The 17,434-nt window shown below is 41.2% G+C and overlaps 2 protein-coding genes across 3 annotated transcripts; one reads left to right on the top strand and one right to left on the bottom strand.

Moving 5' to 3' along the window:
• Window positions 1-135: 135 nt before the first annotated feature.
• fan1 (FANCD2 and FANCI associated nuclease 1) lies at window positions 136-7,012 on the bottom strand. 2 transcript variants are annotated; one of them, XM_044192556.1, is made up of 14 exons: window positions 6,882-7,012; window positions 5,464-6,744; window positions 5,244-5,384; window positions 4,078-4,279; window positions 3,761-3,994; window positions 3,539-3,670; window positions 3,338-3,446; window positions 3,120-3,239; window positions 2,819-2,983; window positions 2,542-2,704; window positions 2,354-2,457; window positions 2,076-2,270; window positions 1,394-1,522; window positions 136-1,255 (listed from the first exon to the last, which is right to left on the bottom strand). In XM_044192556.1, exons 2-14 carry the CDS (start codon window positions 6,671-6,673, stop codon window positions 1,118-1,120), a joined length of 3,042 nt encoding a protein of 1,013 aa, XP_044048491.1. In that variant the 5' UTR covers window positions 6,674-6,744; window positions 6,882-7,012; the 3' UTR covers window positions 136-1,117. The 2 variants fall into 2 exon arrangements, with proteins under 2 accessions (XP_044048491.1, XP_044048492.1); XM_044192557.1 differs by having other exon boundaries at window positions 5,464-6,745; window positions 6,903-6,985.
• On the top strand, window positions 6,896-17,432 carry apba2a (amyloid beta (A4) precursor protein-binding, family A, member 2a). The gene is made up of 13 exons (XM_044192558.1): window positions 6,896-7,035; window positions 7,320-7,431; window positions 10,023-11,265; window positions 11,509-11,613; window positions 11,900-11,939; window positions 12,031-12,176; window positions 12,790-12,876; window positions 12,985-13,170; window positions 13,356-13,535; window positions 13,686-13,898; window positions 15,156-15,275; window positions 15,433-15,573; window positions 16,648-17,432. Exons 3-13 carry the CDS (start codon window positions 10,054-10,056, stop codon window positions 16,717-16,719), a joined length of 2,502 nt encoding a protein of 833 aa, XP_044048493.1. The 5' UTR covers window positions 6,896-7,035; window positions 7,320-7,431; window positions 10,023-10,053; the 3' UTR covers window positions 16,720-17,432.
• The last annotated feature ends 2 nt before the right edge of the window (window positions 17,433-17,434 follow it).

Here is a 17,434-nt window from a genome sequence, read left to right as displayed (position 1 = left end):
TATACATCTTTTTTCCACCATTACAGGCACATTCGATAATACCGAAGTTGTCTTTTAATATTTCAGTGCCCACACCATTATAGTTCTTACATTTTACACACAAGACCGTTCAGTGACAGATCAACAACAATTTTATTTTTATTTTATAAAGCTAAAACGTTTTATTGATTAATCGATCAACAGAAAATTAATTGGTAACCCGTTTGATAACCAATCAATCCTTTGAGTAATTTTTAAAACCAAAAATGCTAAAAACATTCCCAAGTTCCAGCTTCTCAATTGTGAGGATTTGCTGCCTTTCTTTCTCGTATGTGATGGTTGTTGTAGTAAGCTGAATAATTTGGGCTTTGGACTGTTGGTCGGATGAAACAAGCAATGTGATGATGAAATCTAAGGCATTTTCACTACTTTCTGACATTTTAGTGACCAAACAATTCATCAATTAATGGAGAAAACAAACTGCAACTTGACAGATAATGAAAATAATCATTAATTGCAGCCCTATTATTTAATTTCTATTACTTCTTTCTTGGTACCCAAATGATGTTTTTTTCTGATAGAGTAGTGGCCAAATGGCATATTTATAGGCATATTATCACAGTAATTACTTGCATGACAAACTCATAGAGCTGTCATACAATTCATAAGCAGCCAACTAAGTGTGAGTTTTCGTTGCTTGGCAACCCAAGATCCCGATAATATAGTGTTGCCAAAGAAAAGTAAACACCATCAGTTTGGTGTGGCTGTTGTTTCCTGTCATGCATCAGCTCTGATTAACTGTAAGTAAGCTATTTCTGATCCTGGCAGTTCTCAGTGATGATCTTCATCCCATGATGCATCTCTTCCTGTTGAAGGCAGTGGTTTGCCTGATGATAATGCCACATGGCACAAGGCACACTCCTTGCCACAACTTTCCATTTACTCAAATAGGATTACATTTCTGATATATGGAAGATAAATTGAGTTTTTGAGATAAACATCAACATCTGTCCTAGATGACCAGAATCAGAAAAATTACCCAGATCATTTTTTTTCAGAGATTCTGTCTGCTGAATTTTCCATTTTGACCACACTTAATTAGCAGCAAAGTTGTATCAGTCAGTTCTTCTGTGTCTGTTTATTCCAGACGAGCTCCTCTGGCTCCAGTAGCCGCCACGTGGCACACCTCCACATCAGCTCCAAGTTTCTGCAGCTCATCCAGCCAGATCTGTTGCTTCTGGGACAGCCGGTCACTGGGCCCCTTCACCTCCACCAGCTACAACAACAAGACCTCCCATGTCACATTGCATGCTGCAGTACCCAGAGTCAAAATAATCAGATACCACAGAGTGCCTGAATCCATACACAAAGGAAAATATCAAATTCAAAGAGCCAGGATGTGACGTGATCTCACCTTGTAGCTGTTGTTTGAGGTGTTCCACACCACTAGATCAGGCAAACCTCCACGGCAGTGTCTGTAGTCTTTTGACATTCGTGCTATTACCCCTCCTAAGAAGGCTCCACCCATGCATGAAATAAGAGACTGCAAATAGAGTATAACAGTGGTTATGTTATTACCATGTTAGTACCTAGAGTAACACGTGTAGACAAAACATCTAATCCTAGTTATTTATCATAGTGTATCAAGGCATTTGCATTATCTTTCCAAGTGTAACTAGACATGTGAGGAAAACATTGCTGTATATTTTTAACATTTATATCATGTGTAATGTGATATACATATATAAAGAGGTATTAGTTTAACAACATGTTTATTATTAGTGGTGGTCTTGTACTGGACTGCATTATATTGAAATGTGTTTCTAATATTCTTCCCCCCTCATGTTTGTAAATGGGGTTGGTAAAAACGTTAGAATCACCTCTCAATATACTGAAGTCCAGTTCAACATCACTGCAAACTATAACCTCAATAATGAACATATCATTAAATGAATATGTCGCTGATCAGAACTGAACATTATCTTTGTAAAGGTAGAATTTATGGCTGAGCTGTTGTATTTAATTGTATTCGATTTTACAGGTGTACCGAATAAAGTGGCCACTGAGTGTATATTTACAAGAGTGACAGTTAATACCTGTGCCTGTTGAAGGGATGAGAAACGCTCCCAGTTGACCAATGAACACACTTTACCCTCGTGGGAGGTCCAGACATCTTCCAACATGTCATGCAGAGTTTTCACAGATGCCTCGCTAAGTAAGTGCACACGAGAATTGATCGCCTCTTTTCTGTTCTCATAGAAACAGTCTGTGTAAAGATCCAGTGGACATGTCTGCGAGAAGACAGGAAGATGAGTTAAACCGGTATAGATGCACAGATATCCCACAGATATTATATACCTAGAGCTTACTTTACCTGGTAGGGATTTCTGAAAACATCTGGAATACCCTCCATAAAAATGATGTCCCATAGCAGAAGAGCAAACAATGTTGAGAATGTTGAGCCCTCTCCATGGATCCCTATTACATTAACAATGGCAATACAATGTTAAAGTGATGAAAGGATACCAAAATATTTTTAATAGGTGAAGCAAAACTGCTTACCTTGGTCAAAGCCTTGTTGGCGGTAATGTTGTAAAGACAGCTCTTCCACAGAGCATATTACAGTGGCATTAGCACTCTCTTCCCCCTCTCCATTTGCTGGTATAAGAAACATAGACTTCCCCATGCCCCCCTCATGAGGGAACAGTTGTCCCCGGATGGTCACCTGCAGACAAAAGTACAAACATTAATTAATGTATTATGTTATATACACCCAACAATCAACACTTGTTTTTTTCCCCCTAGAAACCCAAATACTGACATATTGTGCTTAACTCACATGTTTGACATCTTGGACTTCGATAGTGGGCAGGTCTTTTAGTTGCAGGCGATACTTTTTGAAGCTGGCAGACTCTTTCATCCTAACAGCTCTCTGATGAAGAGAGAGTTTATGTCCAGTTCGCACCAGAGGGTCTGACAGCCCATCTCTGATAGCACAAATAGCCTAGGAAGCAATGAGAAAAGACCACCATCAAACAGATGAAAACCCAACAGCTATTACTGAGCACAACATCACACAAAAAGATAAATGATGAAAATGTCTGAAAGAGGTGAATTAAACCACAGATGCTGGTGCTCACTTGCTCAGGTTTTTTTAGATGCTGGTGAAGGTTTAGCGCCAGTCTATCCCACCATCGCCCTCGGCTGTCAGGACAGTAAACAGACTGCAACAGTAAGGACCGCAGCTCCCCTACTGCTTCCTGTAACACAAAAGTAAACCCATAACATCATCAACTATGACATAACTTCTTAACTACTTGAATTTGTGTGAGAGTCAGAGTGGATGAGGTCAGAAAACCTCATAGCGACGTAGCCTCTGCAAGACCTCCACCCCTCTGGATAAGATACGAGTGTAAGCCCATCCTGTAGTGAAGCTCCGCAGGAACACAGGCAGCTCCTCCTGGTGACTAATCCCACACATTGATAATGTTAACATCAAACAATGTCCAGAGACTGTATCTCTGTTTTAGACGGAAGCAAATAAAGAGATTTGTGTCACCTGAGGTCATGGTTTTTCCTCAGCTCCTGCCAGGCACTTTTGGCAGCAGTGCAAAGCTCCACGGCCTCTTCCCACTGACCTCCCTGCATAGCTGAGACTACCTCTTGCAGGGCTCGCATGGATGCTTCATATCTGGTGTGATGGATGGAATCATGAGTATTTATTCCTGGCTATCCTGCATACATAGAATACCATTAACTCAACTGAAGAGCACACCCTCACCTGATAAGATCCTCTCTGTCCCCGAACACCTTGGATGCACGCTGCACTGTGTAGTCTGGGAAGGCCAGACGTCCTGAGTTGACCAGCAGGATGGTGAAGAGCTGGCTCTGCCCACCAGCCGCCATCTCCTCCTCATCCATGTTGTCCGTCAGAGAGAAGAGTAGAAGGATGCGAGAGAAGACGGCCCGAGGACCACGACACAGACGCACACAGAAACCTGCAAGCTGCTTTGCCCTTTAAGGTTAGAGAGAACAAGGATGAGATCATTACTGCAATACTAGTACTGTGAATGAACACAATGTATTTGATCATCTCACCTTTTGAGGATGACAGCCCCGATGTTATTTTGCGCAGGGGTCAGAGAGAAAAGGGACTTTTGCCTGCTCAGACGGAGAAGTCCATCCACTAGCTGCTGTTTCTGAGTCCCAGAATTGCCCAGATGGAAAGTCTTAGCCAGAGTTTTGAGTTCAGGAGCAGGCAGGAGATCCAGAGCCTCCCCTAACTCCTGGAGGTCACTCTCTTTAATATACAAAAACAGCACAGAAGGGCATCGACAAGAGAAAACCAGAAAATGAACATGTTTGCGGTGTTTCAGCAGGATAACATACATACTTTATTATATATACTTTATTTGTATAGCACTTTTCAAAACAATGTTACAAAGTGCTTCATTAAAAACAATATGGCAAAAATGATTGGTACAAGGTAGAAGTTAAAAGTGACAGTACATAAAGACCAATTAATGCAAGAAATTGTTTTTAGTAGAGATTTAAAGGAGGTCACTGAGGTAGAAAGCCGAATTTTAACAGGATGACTGTTCCAGCATTTGGGGGCCCTTGGGGACCAGTGGCTGATTTTGTGCAGAGTAGAAGGGGGGCAGGAGTCTATCCCGGCATGCATTGGGTGATGTATTTCACATATTATCTCCTCTGTTACCTTTCCTTCTTTCCTCACTCTCCCTACCATCTAAACCACCTTTGAGTAACAGCAGTTACAAATCAGGAGGGATAAAAAGTGTTTCCTTTTAATTCACACATTTCATTGTGTTTCTAAGCTAAAACTGTGAAAATGTAACCAACACAAATGGTAAATCGACTGCATTTATATGCCGCTTTTCTGCCTTAATGGACAAAGTGCTTTACAATTTTGCCTCTCATTAACGCTGCAAGGCGCTGGCCTGCCCATCGGGTGCAACTTGGGGTTCAGTGTCTTGCTCAAAGACACTTCAACACATGGACAGGAAGAGCCGGGGATCGAACCGTCAACCCTGGGACAACCCTAATCGGCGACCGGCTCTACCTCCTGAGCCACAGCCGCTCCCTCATTAACTGCAGTTACGGCAGTCATGATGAAGAAACAACAGGAGGAACATGAATACACAGCCTTCGACTGCATACTTATAAATATGTCAATAATTCAAGAGGTTTTAGCTAACTCTCCTAAAGATGCTCCAAAATGTTAAAATATATCATATATCATTTACCTGTCTGTAGAAAACCACCTTGAACCAGCTCCTCAGCAACAGGTCCCAGATCACTGCATATCTCTTCATAATCCAGTTTATTTACTTGGAGCCACTTCAGTTTCCTCTGAAAGAGTCTCACATACAGCTTCTGCCCCTTGTCTTTGAGAGGAAAAATACATGTGAGTGATGAAGCTTTATTTATATTAAATAACAACGACTGAGTGATATTTCAGCATACCTGAGAGCTTCTCAAATGCATGTACGAACGATATATCATGCTGGTCGAACAATGCCCTGTCGTCCTCGTTCTCCAGGACAGCCTGTAGTACAGTCCGGAAGTTACGGAGGTAGTAGGGAAGCCGTGGGGGGTGAGAGCTATCGACAGCCTGGTCAATAGTGGGGTTCTCAACAACAGACTCTGGCAGTGAATCACTAATGATCGCTGCAGCACTTTTCTCATACGTTTCCTCTGAACTCAGAGGGGAGTCGCGAGTAGTAGTAGTAGTAGAAGTTACCTCAGTTTTAAGTTGGTCCGTATCAGTTGTTTCTGCTATACTTTCACTCGACAACACCTCCTCTGGCTCTCTGCTGCTCCCCTCATATTTTGCTTTCTTTCTGAAACCAGAAACCCTGCCAGTGGAAACTGTTTCCTTTTTTCTCTTTGCTAGTTTGGAGGAAGAGGCGTGCAGCTTTGGAGTAACCAGTTTTTCGACAGTCTCTGATTTAGATGCTTTGTGTTCAAGATGTTGTCCTTTATCTGGACATGATAGATCTTCCACTGCTGTTGGAATGTCTGCACTAGTTGTTGTAAGGTCAATGACTGTCACACAATCTTTTTTGTCGCCTAACCTCTGAATCAGAAGATTTTCTTTCTGTGAGCTGCTGAGTGTCTCAGAAGAATATATGTCATTTTCAGGATATGTCGGTGCATGTTTATTGTCTGTCTGTGTCCTCTCAAGTACCTTATGACATTTCCTAGATAACTTGGAGGAGAGGCTTCCCAGGTCAATCGTCCTGACCACACTTTTAGTGTTTATCTCCCGTGGTGCCTGCTGAAAGTTGTTCTTTTTGAAATAAGGGCTGGTCTTGGTCTCTTTGACCTCTTCTTCCTTGTTTGGATCCAGCTCTGGGGACTTTGGGGGATTTCTTCTGGGTGACAGCTGGATGCTTGGCACAACACTATTACTTGCTGAGGCGACACTGCTGTCTCCTCTCTCAAAGTTCCGACATTGCAAATCAATGTGCTCATTGATCTTGAATCTCGGTACCAACTGGCCACACAGGGGGCAGGCCAGCTTAGATGGAGGCTGGCTGCTGAAGAACGAGGTGATTGGAGTTGTGGCGGCAGCAGCACTGGCAGAAATCCCAGCTTTGACATTGCCTTTCTTCTTGCTCTTGGACAAAGACAAACATCGCTTGAGTTTGTCTTTGGTGGCTCTCTCGGACATGATGCAGGCGGAAGTGGTGTTGCTCGATGAAAACCTTTGCGTTTTTTAGAAGCTTTTCTTTGTTGCATACTCTGAGGGAAATGATTGGTGTGGACAGGAATGATGAGGCTCCGATTAGCTAAAGAAACACTTCATTTTAAAATGTCACACATTTGTAGCTTTTGGTGCTTCACGCGTGCATTATAAAAATGATTCCAAGTTTACATACCGGTAACAGTGTATCTCATTCGGTAAAAGAAGGGCTGCACGATAATAACAATCCCGCTTCTCAGGCTTAACCAGCGGAGCGCAGAACGCCTTTTAGGGTGTAGTAATCGATCACAACTACATCGATGTTTTCGACCTAAATGCAAAAAGCCAAGGTAAAATAAATCAAAAAATGTTGTTCAAGATGTAGAATAAGCATGCATATATATGAAATTAGAGTAAATGGTAATATAATGCAAAACATAAAGGCCTACCAATCACCAATTTTACATCCTAAATGAGATCTCGGTACTCTGTTAAATATATAAGAAATATCTGTGAAAATGATATGGGTCAGTTATTAAGACGTATGTTTGACTACGCAATCATTATGCGTGTTATTTGTTGAGGGAACAGAACAGAGCAGAGAGCACATGATGGGGGTGTATTTTCTACACAGGTTCCTGGGCTGCTGTGCGGCTTTTATTCAAAAATCACCATTCCGGAGAGCAATCTGATCTGATCAGCACGCGGGCATTTTATAAGGAGGGCCGCCGAAAGGACTGATGTTGGTAAGTGCCACACTGTTATTATCTAAGTGCAAGTGTAAAAAAACACAAAAAAACAAATTCTTGTAGAGATGCATAAAGGCCTATCTGGCTACCGACAACAGGGCTGAAGACAATGCTGGATGTGCTCCTCTGGCACATCAGCTCATAAGCTGGATGTCAGCGTGGTGCAGTCTCGATGCTTCAAATCAAGGTCGATGTGAATTGCAGCAGCAGGATAATATTGCTTCCATATGGTGAAAACAGCAGTCTGTGTGAGTGTGTGTTAGTTTGTGTGTGTGTGTGTGTGTGTGTGTGTGTGTTTGTGGGGGGTGTCCGCTCAGTCACTGCGTGCTATATGCGCAGGAAAACCAAATATCCGATTATCTTATCGATATTTATGGGAATGCGGCGTCCACTTGTGGGGAAACCGGAGCAACCACAACAACCACTCCTGCAGCTGCGGCAGAAGTTAGGCGTAATGGCTTTATAAAATGCCACCACAAATGCGCCAAGGGCAGGGCGTGAAATCTTAAAAACCGAACCTCAATTCAAGCCTCTTATGAACCTTTTTGTTTTTAAATTACCACTTCAGCACCATGGAGAGGTCATGATTAGGTCCGCGTTTTCTTCTGTATCGGGGGTTTAGGTATTTGGACTCATAATACCGTTATCTCAGTTGCATTATCATCTGATCAACACTGTGAACGGTTGGGATTTATTGTGTTTAGTGTGTTAAAGCTAAATTATATCCAGAAGCGTTTTTCCAGTTCAGCCACAAGCTTAGATGGTTCATGTTTTGATGAGGGTGTTGACATGTTTAGACTGTGCCGGTATCAGACCACTGTGATGTTGATGGACCTGGGAAGTCTTATTTAGAAAAGTCAGTGTAAATCACTGTATTGGTCCTCCTAAATGTGTAACAATGTATGTACAATTAATAGGATTTGTGTTTATTTGTTGAATTAATGATTTCATAATGTCCTTTTGTTGGTGTATGTTTGCAGTACTGTAGGGCTGCAACTAACTATTATTTTCATTATCGATCAATCTGCCAGTTATTTTCTTCAGAATCAGAATCAGGTTTATTGCCAAGTAGGTTTTCACATACCAGGAATTTGCCTTGGTATACTGGTGCATAACATTATCTATAGTAAGACAATAAAAAAAACAAGTACTGCAAAAGTCAAGAATCATACATCATAAAGTAGACATTTACCATTAAAATATATATTTTAAAAAAGATGTAACATATATCTGTTTTTCAAAATGAAAAGAGCTGTACAGTTCTTAAAATAAAAAGGATGGAATGTTGAAAATATTAAACAAGGGATATGCAAATGTTCACAGTATAAAGTATAAAGACTATGTGCCGTCAGCAGAGATAATAAGTGTAATGTAACACCACTGAATTAACAAACAAAATAAGACAAAACAGTGCGCACCAACACATGAGGCAAATCTATAGTACTGTGTGACCTAGTTTGATTAAGTGTAACAGTGTTGTGATTGGTATCTTTTCTTTTTTGTTGTTATTTGGCTCCTTAAGCAACTAAAAAAACATAAAAGAGACAGAGTGCAAAGAAATTAGTTTTCCTCCAGCAGTTTGCATTCTTATGGAACTGTGGCATTATCTGTTCATTTGCCAATACGTAGGATGTTGTGCTGTGCCTTAGTTCAGTGCAAATATCCATTCAGAGATGCTATTCAGATGTCAAAAGAATGATGTACTATTCCACTAACAGTTTCCTCAGAAAACAAATGGATGGATCGTAAATCTGGCACCCACACTAACCACATTATATAAATGTTTCAAGGATGAGTTTGTAAGTGAGGGTATACTTTAAGTAGAAAAAGTAATGATTTTACATAAGAAAAACATCACCAGCTACTGGCCTGACTCACAGTTTTCCTGTCGTCAAGGACGTCAAGACAAAATTAGAGCAGACACAACAAAGCAAGATGACAGATAACAAACAACGCCAGCAGTCTCCGCAGACAAAAGGACTGAAATGGCGCGTGACTGTGTTAGATGTTGTAGAAGTAATAGATGGATGTACATTATTATGACTTTAATGAGTGGCTACTGTTTGTCCTTGAAGTAGGGATTGTTTCTGTGTTCGTTTAGTGTGAAACAGAGACATTTGCTCTGATATAATAGGGGATCTCATTCCAAATGTTTGTGTAAGTGTGGAAAAGAATCTTTGATCATATGTTGTTTAAATCTGGCATAGTGTGAAGCGCTAGAGAGATGCTCTGGGAATGTGTTGTTGGGTTGTATTGTAATAGCTTGCGAAGTAAACAAGGGAAGAGGTTTATTGTAGCTGAAACTGAATCTTAAATATGTGTGTATTTATGGAAGAAAGAGAGGCATAACCTGTGACAGTTCATTTCTACATTATGTTGGTTCCAGTGAAAAATTTGACAAGATTCATATAAATTCTCTTATAAAACTTAATATTTGTGCAACGATTTTTCTGGTTGTATTTGAAAAAAGGCAGTAACAGATTGTAGAGAATATGAATGTGCTGTTGAAGATATCAAGTGAAAATGTACAGAGAGAATGATGCAAGCATCTCAAAAATCTAATTTTGGTTATTTATTAATGTTCACAGGGTTGAGGGTAGTGGGCTTACAGGGCCAGTTATGGCTCATGGAAAGAGGCCAGGAACCATTTCCAAAATATTGGCTCCCAGCCCCCCACCGTGCCCCGGTCCAGAACTCACTAAACAGAACCAAGAAGAGCAGCGAGGTTTGGTGAAGGAGGCGTCCGAGCAACCACCGTGTACTTTGAAGGATGATAACAATGACCAGCTGACTCCTCGTCTCCCTGCAAACCACTATTACATGAGTTGTGACCCCAGTCCTGAGAACATGGAGGACACCTGCTCTGAGTACGACAACGTGGGCTCTGATGTCGAGCAGGACTATGATCAGGTGCTGCATTTAAACAGAGAGGGTGTTGTGGACATGAAGTATTACAAACAGTACTGTCCTGAGGATGGTGGCTATATAAAGCATGCAGTAGGTGATAATATTAATGAGAACAGCAGTGCTGTTGATCAGTTCACTCCCAGGCCTCATCATGGCACAGAAATATGTGAGGGATCACAATCAGACACTAAACCTCACAAAACGGGCCGTCGCTTTAGGTCGCATTGTGCTCCGTCTGCTGGGGGTGAAGCAGAGACGGAGGTGGAAAAGGGCCAGGAGAACAGGTTCTTCTTCAGTGACGGAGATGAGATAGAAGAGGTGCTGGATGGGGCTAAATTTATAGAGGATTTAGAGGAGACAGAGGACAGTGTTCAAACTCTTTATCAGGACAACGAGAATGAAAGAATTAGAAAGGGAGGTGATGAAAGGGAAAGAGAAGATGACACTCGAGTCGCAAGAAACCATAATATCCCAGGAGCCAGTAAGAAGTGTGAGTCGTCTCACATGGGTTCAAAGGAGAAAGAGAGGCAGGGTAAAGGACGAGGGAGGAGGGGAACAGGAGAGGACATTGAGCAAATTGTTTCTGGGATCAAAGGATGCGCGACCAACAGCACTGAACAGCGTCCAAAGACATCGTCAAAGGATGCCAAAAAGGCTGCTGTGCGGACCAAAGCTAGGTCTGGTTCCAGTAAGCAGCATCCTCCTCCACCACCTCGTCGTTCCCATGCTCAGTCGCCTGCCGACACCCAGAAGGCCCAGCCTCGTAGAGAGACTCCTCCTGTTCCCAGACCTAGTCCCGCCTCTGCTAACAGCCAGGAGAGCGAATCCAGGGTTATCAAACCATCCCTGGCTCCACATCACACACCGGAGAAACAGAGGGAGCCTCTCGAGGAGAGGCAGAGACGGCCAGAGAAACCTCAGCAGGTAACCAATGCAAATAGGGCAGGTCTTTGTCAGATCTCATCCCCTGTGGCTTGTGTTTGTTAATGTTTCTGCACAATCTACCAGCACTGTGTCCCAGAGTGAATTAAGTAAGATTTTAATTACATGCTTTGCCATAAATAGTCTTTGTCGACTTTTCCCCATGGGGTTATCATCTACACAGGAGAGCAAGAAACATTTCAAACAAGGCTTGCCTAAGTTAAAACAGATGTTTGTATACAACAGGGTGAGAAGCCAAGCACAGCTGTGATACCTGTGGACGTGCCAGAGCAGCCAAGGGGGCCTCAGTGTCCAGAGCCCATCCCTGCAGAGGAGAGCAACACACCCAAGGTGAAGACTTATTACACAGCAGGTTTCAGCCAAGATATCTTTTTGTCAAAGATGTAATCCACCCACTTTTAATTTATTACCATGTAGTTTTTGCTAACTAATCTGCCTTTTTTCATTTTTCATTACTCACGCTAAAGTTTGGAGAATGCTTTTGTAATATATGGGCCACAATACTCACAAATATTTGTTGTGATAATTGATATGGCTGAAATGTCTTCTTGAGTATTATTACCATAAAAATTTTCCACTGAAGTCTAACTTATTGACATGTTAACTTATTTTAAAGAAAACACAGGAAGCTGCTGCTTTCCCCAGCTTTGAGGATGGTAATTGTCTCATAATATTCCAACATTTCATAGTTTTCTTTGCAGCACATTACAGTGTTTTACAATGAGAGCCTTTTGTTTTGCTGCATAGTCCCAGGTCCCTGTGAGCCAGAAGATCTTATTGATGGGATCATCTTTGCTGCTAACTACCTTGGCTGCACTCAGGTGTTGTCTGATAAAAATCCATCCAAGTCTGTCCGCATGTCCCAGGCTCATGAAGCTGTCAGTCGTATCAAGGTAATCTGGCTCTTCAGAGAGGCAGTCGTTAACATCCATTGATTTGATTTTTTTTAATATGCAAATCTGCCAAAGAGATTACTGTATGCTTTCTTCCTGTTTCTGTTTCTCAAAAATGTAGGGACAGATTTCAAAGTATCTTGGCAAATAGATTGGCCTTGTGTCCAGGAGTAATTGATTGGAATTTGATGGTGATCTGGGTGGGATTTTTGCCATTAGACAAGTTGTCTTTTAAGCTTTAGCCATCAAACTAACAGAGATACAGACTTGATTCCAAATCCTAAGGGTGTGTTTGCATGTTTAAGAATCAAAATTGATGTCTCTAAGTATAACAGCACTGGCAGAAACTTGTATTCCCAAAGTGCCTTTTACTTTGGATTTCAACGAATTGGGGGAATTGTTAAACATATATGTACCTGTATTGCCAGCTGATTTATTTAAGGGTAAGCCATGCAGCAGAGTCATTTTGTTACCACACGGTGGAGCTATTGTATGCCTTTTTTCTCACCTGCCCATGTTAGTGTACTGGTAATGAGCTGCAAGTTTGCATTGTGAGATTAAAGTAGAGAAATATAAAATGTCTGATTAAAACAATATGTTATTTATTTAAAAGAGCCAAGATGAAGACTCTCAAATGATGACAGAAGTGGACCTATTTATCTCCACTAAAGCTGTCAAAGTGCTGAATGCAGACACACAGGTTAGTAACTCTTTGTGTGTTGATTCAGCTTCCCTTCTGTGTTTAATCATTTTAGTGAATCTCTTTTTAGACATGAGTAATGATTGCCATTATTTTTGCTCCAAATAGGAGATAATGATGGACAGTGCCTTGCGTACCATCTCCTATATCGCAGACATTGGCAGTATTGTGGTTCTGATGGCACGGAGGCGCATGTCTCAGGCCTCATCAGAGGATTTCACAGAATCTCCCGACTCTGCCAGCGAAGGGAAGAGTCAGTACAGGATGATCTGCTATGTCTTTGAGTCAGAGGATGTGAGTGTTTGCTGCTTAACTTCACATACATTTTTAGTTTTGAGTTTATATTTTAGTTTTGTTTTAGATATTGTTATTGTTTCATGGTCACTTAAACCATTGTGATCTTTCTCACCTCCTTGCTGTTGTCAACTAGCATAGTCTTTCCACTGAGTAGTTTTCCCCAAACGCTCCCCTTCCTACAGGCACAGCTCATTGCACAGTCCATCGGTCAGGCTTTTAGCGTGGCCTACAGAGAATTCCTGCGAGCCAATGGCATCAACCCGACCGACTTGAGCCAGAAACAATACAGTGACATCATCAACTCCCAGGAAATGTACCACGATGACCTCGTCCATTTCTCAAACTCAGACAACTGTAAAGAGGTGCAACATTTTTTATTTGGCTGCAGGTGACATGTGGATGATGATTTCCCTTAACAATCCCACAAATCTTCTGAACTCCCACATATGAAATTCAAAATGTGCTTTAAATTAAAGAAATTAAATTAAGAAATGCCTTTTTCTGCATTCCAGCTGTATGTGGACAAGCAGAAAGGGGAGTGCCTCGGTGTGGTGATCGTGGAGTCTGGTTGGGGCTCCATTCTGCCCACCGTCATCCTGGCCAGTATGCTGAACAGCGGCCCTGCAGCTCGCTCTGGAAAACTCAGTGTTGGGGACCAGATTATGTCCATCAATGACACCAGCCTGGTGGGGCTGCCACTTGCCACTTGTCAGGGCATCATCAAGGTACAGAGCATATCGGGCACCTCCTGTTTTCACGTTCATGTTCAATATTCATTCAGTCTTCACTTAGATAAGGAAATATTTGAATCAGGAAATGGCACAATGGTTTAGTGGTGGCGCTGGATGGATCTGACATTGATTGATTGATTGATTGATGGACTGGTGTAGGCTGTAGGTTGACCCCCCAAAACAGCAGAGGGTTAGAGAAATGCAAGCGATATCAACACATTTGAAGCCGATATCAAATAGCTTGCAGTCTGTTAATTGATTTCTTGTCGGCAGGATAAACATGGACTATAAGTACAAATGTTAATATAATTGACTGAGAATTTAATTGAGACTGAGACCGACCTGCCGTAAGTAAAGTGGTAACAGATCCGAGGCCTGAGGTATGGAAGGATAAATACTAATTGAAAGTTAAAGCAAAAAGATGAGTTTTCAGTTTAGATTTAAAGGCCTCAGCAGAGTCAGACTGTCTGATGTCAACGGGAAGATTATTTCAGAGAAAAGTGGCACGATAGGAAAAGGCCCTGCAGCCAGCTGACTTCTTGTAAACTGGACAGGAGCCCAGTATTCTGAGAGCGGAGAGCACGGGATGGGACATAAGGTTTAATGAGATCAGAGAGATTAGGAGGGTTGAGCCCATTTATAATTTTATAAGTCATCAGAAGCACCTTAAAGTCCGATAGTGGGCCAATGAAGTGAAGCTACAATTGGTGAAATATGGTCAAATTTTCTGGTTTTAGTTAAGATCCGTAGCTGCAGTATTCTGAACCATTTGAAGACTTTTAGTAGTAGTGTGCGGTAGGCCAGTCAACAAAACGTTACAGTGATCCAATCTAGATGAAACAAAGGCATGAATTAGGATCTCTGCATCAGCCAAGGAAAGAAAAGACCTAATTTTAGCTATGTTGCATAAGTGGGAAAAGAACACATGAATGAATAAATGTTTGATTTAATCATAAGTAAGTTAAACAGTGAATTTGTTAGACTATTTTTAGTCGTGGATTTGGTGCACCAGTAAGTATTTAGCAGGATGTATGAGAGTTCAAAAGAAAAGAAACTGCAGCTCCCATTTATTAAATATTTGTTTTGAACACCAATGAAGCTTTATGGCACAGTGGAATAAGCCATATCAGGCTTTGGCTATAGGTTATACTAGTTAGTAGGATACATTCATTGTTGGTTTTGGTCTTTTCATGGGTGGACATGTTACTGTAACATTAATGTGTTTTTATGTTTTTTTGGGAAATGGTCCAGGGTCTGAAGAACCAGGTGAAGGTAAAGCTGAGTATTGTGAGCTGCCCTCCTGTCACCACTGTCCTCATCAAGAGACCTGATCTCAAGTTCCAGCTTGGTTTCAGTGTGCAGAATGGCATTGTGAGTAAGCCCTTGTTAGTATGAAATATGTCACTAAACTTTAGGTTGAGGCTCAAAATGAATGGTTGGCAACTTCTGAAGAGTACCGCTTTTAAAGAGTGAGGGTTGTGCTATATACTATGCAGTTACATATAAAGTGTCTTTATCACATCCTCAGATCTGCAGTCTGATGCGAGGTGGCATAGCTGAGCGGGGCGGTGTTCGTGTTGGACACAGAATCATTGAAATAAATGGTCAGAGTGTTGTTGCCATGGCACATGAGAAGATTGTTCAAACCCTGTCTGTCTCAGTGGGTGAGGTAAGAACTCCTTGTGCCACAAGATGGCAATTTTCGCTCATTACTGCACCACACAAATCACTGTACCATGCAGGCCTTTTAAAGATATACATACAGATTAGATCAGTTTTACGTAGACTGGTTCCAGGCCCAGAGTACTGAATACATACAGGACTACAGCCCGCATTTAATCAATAAATAAAATCAATAAAAGACCTTGGTAAAAAGAAAAAAGTTAAATATTGAAATCTCTATGCAAAAGCTGATAAAATCAAGTGTGGTAGTGTAGCAGATGATTGTTTGAGAAAACTTGCCTAGCCAGAAATGAAGCAATTTGTAATTCCATATATATATAGAGGTTGCTGACAAGACTCCAGGAAGTTATTGCACTGGGTCAGGAAATAGTCAGACACATAACCATAAAACTACATTGTGTTGTTTTTACACTTCGGTTTTTGTACGGAAGATACAACATGTTAACTAGTGAACTTTAGAGATGCTAGCACATTTTGTTACCTTTGGACAAAGCCAAGCTAGCTGTTTGCCTATGTTTCCAGTCTTTATGCTAAGCTAAGCTAACCGGCTGCCTGCTGTAGCTTCATATTTATCATACACATACGAGAGTGGTGTCAGTCTTCTCATCTCACTCTTGGCAAGAGAGTGAATAAATGTATTTCCCAAAATGTCAAACTATTCCTTTAATCTGTAGATTCAAGCCCAAGGAATAATAAATCTGTTTCTTAGAGTCGACAGTTTACTGTAAACAACATTACAAATTGCTTAATTTATGGCCATGGTCTTTATCAACCATTCTTAGTCTGCTCCATTACTTACACATTCACCAGCTGTTAACATACTGTGATTTTGTACGTGTGTGTTTTCCCAATTTCTCCCAGTATATAGCTCCATTAAAGCCATAAAAGCTTATTATTTGTCAGTAATGGATCCAAGGTCTCTTCTGTCTCTCTGGTGGCACAGAAGGGAGTAAATTAGGCCCCGATTCAAGTGATGTGATTACGACTGTGCCTCTATAAATGGGCTCTTGAGCTGACAGTGTAATAGTCCCCGCTGCTCTCATCCCTGCCCCTCTGCCAGATCAACATGAAGACGATGCCTGCTGTGATGTTCAGACTGCTGACAGGACAAGAAACGCCTATCTACATATAGAGACCCTGCATGGATCAGCCCACTGTAGTTCTGCATGTCTGGCTGTGTGGAGGTGATGGACAGATGATGGACAGGTGGCTCAGTGGGACGAGGAGAATTTATTTTTCTATCATTTTATTTTTTCGGCCTCTTGTTGCAATGCTGTAAAGAACATCCAGTTCTCATTTTCAGGTTTTATCTTGAATTACATTGTCATAATGGCCTTACAATGTGAATACTCTGTCTGTAGTACTGTACGTGAGTTTCTGGTGTGTGAAGAGAAGTAGCTTTAAGGTCATGATTATTTTCTTATGAAGAGATAAATTAGTACATTTATTTTTATTTAGTCATTTTTATAATGTGTATGGAGTTTAAAAATGTACTTCTACTGTAAATACTTTGGATTACTCAAGGATTTGGTTGGAAAGGCCATATTACTCCTACAGTATATGCATGTTATTATGAAGAATTACTGACCAGGGATTCATTCTCAATCTGACATGATAATCTATTACAGTAAGTATTAAAAGAAGATAATAGTATGCTGTACAAAGGCACTAAACTATGTGTATTATGGTGATGCTGAAGGCCAAAGACACACCTACTTTTCAAAGACATACAGTATGGGTGATCATTACCTTTACCAGAGCGTACAGTTGAAGAATGTATCAATATATACATTGCTGAATGAATGTAATGTTATAACACACTAAGAATACAATCTCACTGCTGAATG

The sequence above is a fragment of the Siniperca chuatsi genome, linkage group LG4 (assembly GCF_020085105.1).
Source record: "Siniperca chuatsi isolate FFG_IHB_CAS linkage group LG4, ASM2008510v1, whole genome shotgun sequence".
NCBI lineage: Eukaryota > Metazoa > Chordata > Actinopteri > Centrarchiformes > Sinipercidae > Siniperca > Siniperca chuatsi.
Note: the sequence above shows the minus strand (reverse complement) of the source record. Positions and strands in the feature narration are given on the sequence as shown.

Coding starts and splice junctions, on each gene's coding strand:
- fan1 (XM_044192556.1), bottom strand. CDS start 6,673: ATGTCCGAGAGAGCCACCAAAGACAAACTCAAGCGATGTTTGTCTTTG. Junction 3,447..3,538: donor AGGAAAAACCATGACCTCAG/GTGACACAAATC, acceptor GTGTGGGATTAG/TCACCAGGAGGAGCTGCCTG. Junction 1,256..1,393: donor CCTCAAACAACAGCTACAAG/GTGAGATCACGT, acceptor TTGTTGTTGTAG/CTGGTGGAGGTGAAGGGGCC.
- apba2a (XM_044192558.1), top strand. CDS start 10,054: ATGGCTCATGGAAAGAGGCCAGGAACCATTTCCAAAATATTGGCTCCC. Junction 13,171..13,355: donor ATGTCTTTGAGTCAGAGGAT/GTGAGTGTTTGC, acceptor CCCTTCCTACAG/GCACAGCTCATTGCACAGTC. Junction 13,899..15,155: donor CTTGTCAGGGCATCATCAAG/GTACAGAGCATA, acceptor GAAATGGTCCAG/GGTCTGAAGAACCAGGTGAA.